The sequence below is a fragment of the Rhagoletis pomonella genome, unplaced genomic scaffold (assembly GCF_013731165.1).
Source record: "Rhagoletis pomonella isolate Grant_MI unplaced genomic scaffold, Rhpom_1.0 Rhpom_scaffold_02979, whole genome shotgun sequence".
NCBI lineage: Eukaryota > Metazoa > Arthropoda > Insecta > Diptera > Tephritidae > Rhagoletis > Rhagoletis pomonella.
This window is the reverse complement of record NW_023461532.1, coordinates 10115-15173: the sequence shown is the minus strand read 5'-3', so window position 1 is coordinate 15173 and position 5059 is coordinate 10115. Positions and strand designations below refer to the sequence as shown.

At 42.5% G+C, this 5059-nt stretch overlaps 1 protein-coding gene across 1 annotated transcript; it reads right to left on the bottom strand.

The window, feature by feature from the left end:
- Positions 1-656: 656 nt before the first annotated feature.
- LOC118753871 lies at positions 657-4363 on the bottom strand. The gene is made up of 2 exons (XM_036488743.1): positions 776-4363; positions 657-689 (listed from the first exon to the last, which is right to left on the bottom strand). Exons 1-2 carry the CDS (start codon positions 4361-4363, stop codon positions 657-659), a joined length of 3621 nt encoding a protein of 1206 aa, XP_036344636.1.
- Between the last annotated feature and the right edge of the window lie 696 nt (positions 4364-5059).

The following is a 5059-nucleotide window of genomic DNA, read 5'->3' as shown; positions in this document are numbered from 1 at the left end:
CCCGGCATAGAAGAGTACTAAACTCTTCAAAAGTGAATTTGTGGTCCGACGCGATCTTTTTGAAGTGGCTCTTAAAACTTTTAACCCCTGCTTCCCACAGTCCACCCATGTGAGGGGCTGCTGCGGGTATAAAATGCCACGTTAGAGCTTGGTGGCAGTATTTAGACAGGGCCTGATTGCGCGAGTCGGCCACGAAGGCTTTAAATTCGGATCGCAAAGACCGAGAGGCTCCGACAAAGTTAGTTCCATTGTCGGAGTAAATATTCTTTGGGCACCCTCGTCTAGCAATAAATCTGGCAAATGCTGCTAGGAAAGAAGCAGTACTAAGGTCACTAGTGGCTTCCAGGTGGATGGCCTTAGTCGAAAAACAGACGAAGAGACAAACCTAGCCTTTTGACAGACGACATCCTCGACCGCGGTAGGTTTTAATGTCAAAAGGCCCCGCGAAATCTACACCGGTGTTCGTGAACGCACGCGAAAATGTAGTGCGTTCAGTTGGAAGATTCCCCATAAGCTGGGTTTGGGACCGTTTCCTGTGGATCGTGCAGATTTTACAATTGTGGATGATGGACCGTATCATATTTTTTACTCGCGGGATCCAGTATTGCGTACGTATAAGACGTAGCATCAGTTGGTTTTCCCCGTGTAAGGAGATTTTATGGACGAACTGGACAATAAGCCGAGTTAACCTGCAATCATATGGGAGAATAATTGGATGGCGCTCACTATAGGCCAAGTCAAGGGATGCGCCAAGACGACCACCAGTCCTCATTACATCATCCTTGTCGATGAATGGATTAAGGGGCAAAATCTCGCTTTTCGCCTCGATGGATTTACCTGATTTCAATTGTTCATATTCTTCTCTATAGTGTCGTTGTTGATAAATGGTTATTAGGCGTTGTGTCGTTGTTTTAATTTCGGCCGACGAAATTAATGAAGACTCCGCTCTAAAGGAAGATTTTGTACTGGGGTGAGTTCTTTGATAGAATCTCATAATATATGAGATGACCCTCAAAGCTCTTGAGAAATCTGAAAATCTGTCGAGAATTTCAAAGTTATTTGTGCTAGTTGTTGCGTGAACTTGCACCCTTTTTTCCTCTATGATTGTGTCGTAGTTCGCTTCTTGTGCTGGCCATTTTGACTTGTCTTCTTGTAACCAAGAAGGACCCTGCCACCACAAGGAGTTGTTGACTAGTTCACTAGCCGAGAGTCCTCTACTGGCCAGATCTGCTGGGTTTGATGCCGAATCCACATGACGCCAGTTGTCGGTTCCCACCTTGTCTACAATTTTTATTATTCGGTGAGCAACGAAAGTTGACCACGAACACGGTGGTTTCCGGATCCATGCTAGGACTATTGTCGAATCTGTCCAGAGATTTATTTTCATATGTCCAAGACTCAGATTTTCGACGACTGCTTCTAAGGTTTCCGAAAGCAAAACTGCGCCGCAGAGTTCTAAACGGGGTAACGATACTGTTTTGACGGGCGCTACCCTCGTTTTTGCCATTAGAAGGCTGACAAAAACTCTTTCCGCAGTCTTCACTCTTAAGAAAACAGTCGCCGCGTATGCTTTCTCCGAAGCGTCACTGAATCCATGTATTTCGGCGTCATCTGTTTGCGTAAAATGGACCCATCTTGGTATGCGAATGGTATTAATGTCCATGTAGTCGTGCATAAATGCCTGCCAACGATCTAATGTGGTCGGAGTCACGGTTTCGTCCCAACCAGTTCCCTCCAACCAAATATTTTGCATAATGATCTTGGCGACAATAACCACTGGAGCGAGCCAACCGAGCGGGTCAAACAGTTTGGCGATAGCTGAAAGTATCGCTCTTTTGGTGATGACGTCACGATTTTCTATTGGTTTTGCTGTGAAATAGAAGTAGTCAGATTTGGCATTCCATCTGATGCCAAGTGCTTTTACCGCACTAGTATCTTCAAACTCTAGAAAATCTTCGGTGAGTAAATGAGATTTCGGTACACCTTCAAGTATTTTGCTGGAGTTCGAAGTCCACTTTCTTAACGGGAACCCTGCTGAATCCAGTACCTGTAGTATTTCTTCTCGAGCTTTAATCGCTGATTCGATGCTGTGTCCTCCAGCAAGTACGTCGTCCACGTACATACACTTTCGCAAAATTTCGGATGCGATTGGAAAAGAGCTCTCAACCTCATCAGCTAGTTGATGCAATGTCCTTATCGCGAGATAAGGAGCACAGTTTATGCCAAAAGTCACCGTTTTTATTTCGTATAAGCTAATTGGTTCTCTTGGGCAGGTGCGAAAAACTATGCGCTGATATTTCGTTTGATTCTCATTTACAAATATTTGCCGATACATTTTCTCTATATCGCTGTTGAAGACGTATTGGAACAGTCTCCAACGGAGTATGAGGATAGTTAAATCGGCCTGAAGTACAGGACCTGGAAGGAGGACGTCATTTAAACTCATGCCGTTGGCGGTTGGGCATGATGCATTAAATACCACTCTGACCTTTGTTGTGGCACTCTCCTCCTTTAACACAGCATGATGTGGTAGGAAATAACAGTCGGTTGATTCTGGTGATACGCTAGTTGTAATCTTTGACATGTGGCCTAATGTTTCATATTCACATAAAACCCGGTTGTACTCTGTTTGAAGAACAGGTTTTTTTGCTAGTCGCATCTCGTTCCGGTAGAACTGAGAGCAAGCGCTTTTTAGTGATGGTCCTAGACAAACATTATTTGGAAAATCTTGCCTGAAGGGTAAGGAGACAATGTACTTCCCATCATCATTTCGCTTTGTCGTTGCTTTGAAAAGCCTTTCACAATATATGTCATCGGCATTCATACTTCTTTTCTTGGGGATATCTTCTAGCTCCCAGAAGGCCGTTAACTGTTTATCCACAGTAACTTCATTAAAAAATGATACTATTTTATTGGTTGGATTCAATGATTCCGCTTGACCAGTCAGTATCCAACCGAACACGGTTTCTTGGGCGAGAAGTGTATTTAGGATGTTCTTCTTTAACCCGCTTAAAATGATTTGGGGGTAGACGTCTCCGCCTAAGACGAGGTCAACGGGCTCGTTGACGAAGAATCTCTTGTCCGCCAAAATCAAGTCTGGGAATGCTTGCCGCATCATGGCGCTTACTTGGCAAGTCGGCAAATCCCCTGTCAATTGTTGCAAAACTAATACGGTTGTGTTTATATTGATTAACGGATCCGTAGGAGATCGCAAATGAATAGCACACGCTTCTTTTACCTGCGCAGATATTGTATTATTGATGCCCGAAACTTGGGCATGCAAGGGTTTCGATGGCAGGTTGATTCTTCGTTTGAGTCTTTCGGTTATGAAAGAACACTCAGAACCAGAATCAATGAGCGCTCTCGCTGAATAATTTACACCATTATGATGAATGTTGACCCGTGCCGTTCCTAATAGTACTCCTTTATTTGAGTTTGCATGACATGAATTAACTTTATTAACTGCTTTATTCTTTTTCGCAGCTTCTCGCCTTCTTGCTTGCTCAGAAGTAGAGGCTATATCGTCGGACGGGCTTGGAGGTGCATTAAGAGCTGTTGCTTTTGGCTGAGTTGCTTGCATATGCAGCAACGTGTGATGTCTTGAATGACACATACTGCAATTAAACGGACTGGTACATTTAGTGACCGTATGTCCGGCTGACAAGCAATTCAAGCAACTGTGGATGCTCTTAATAAATTCGAGCCGCTTTAGTGGTGTTAAATTGTGAAATTTGTCAAACCTTTTTAGCCTGTACTCATGGCTATGGCACATTTTGCAAGTGGGTTTTTCCACGCTGGCTTGGAAAGCGCCAAGCCTTTTTGGAGTCCATTCTGAAGACTGACGTATGTTTTGTGGCTTAGGGGCTTTATTTGGCTTGCTCTCCCTAATGCCCTTTACTGTCTCCAGGGTCTGAAACCTACTTGATAAGAAATTATCCATGTCCTCCCATTTTGATACTTCCGTTCTTTCCTCTATGGTTTGCTCCCATAGTGCCAGTGTATGTTCTGGCAGTTTTGTCGAGCACAGATACGTGAATATCGCATCCCAGCTGGAAATGTCAATCTGGTGACATTGAAGCGCCGAGATGCAGTTGTTGATATCACGTTGCAGCTTCTTAATGGAGCTACCGCATTCACTCTCAACTGCTTTCAAATTAAATAAAATCCTTAATTGACTATTGACCAGAATACGTTTGTTTTCGTATCTGTCGCATAGATTTTTCCAAGCGGTTTGAAAACCATCATTGGTCAACTGACACCTTTGTACAATTTCTTTGGCCTCCCCTTGCGTTTTTTGCCTAAGGTGGTACAGCTTCTCAACAGGGGTCAGGCGCTTATTAAGGATATATATGGCCGTAAACATATCCCTAAATGACGGCCATGAAAGGTAATCCCCTTTGAATATATCCGTATCACACGGAGGCAGATGAATATTGAGCTCGCGACCAGACATATACTCACTTTCTTTTTCAGTCTTTGCAAGTTGCTCTAAAAGTTCAGCCATTGCTGCTTGGCACCGCAAAAAACTAAAGTATGTGCTTTTGTACTTCTTTTTTATTGAAGTCAGGTCTTTACTTTCGAGCTCTCTTGAAGCGCAGAGTTCATCATTATTAAATGAGCAATTTTTTTATGTAATGTAAAGTTATAGCTCAGTACATTTTTTTTTCACCCGAGATAGTCAAAGTTGGGGAAGAAAATATCAAAAAGATAAAAATCCAGAAATAGTCCTAATTTTATGATGGTTCCTTAATATATTTTAACTACATTGCATTTGAGTATGGAGAGGCAACTATCTGGAAGTATTTTACATAAAAAATTTACTAAGTATTGCCCGGTTTGTAGTTGCAGTTAAAGAAAACACATGAAAAGGCACGATTTTTTTTAAATTCGAAAAAATGTAAATATTTCAAAAACGGTGACACTTTTACCTGAAAATTTTTTGTTTATCAGTGAGCTCACCTGCCCACCTACCTTCCCCTAAAGTTTGGCACGTTACTTCTGGGACACCCTGTATATATAAATATTTTTTTATATGAGAGTTGAAGTCGGTTTTTTTTTT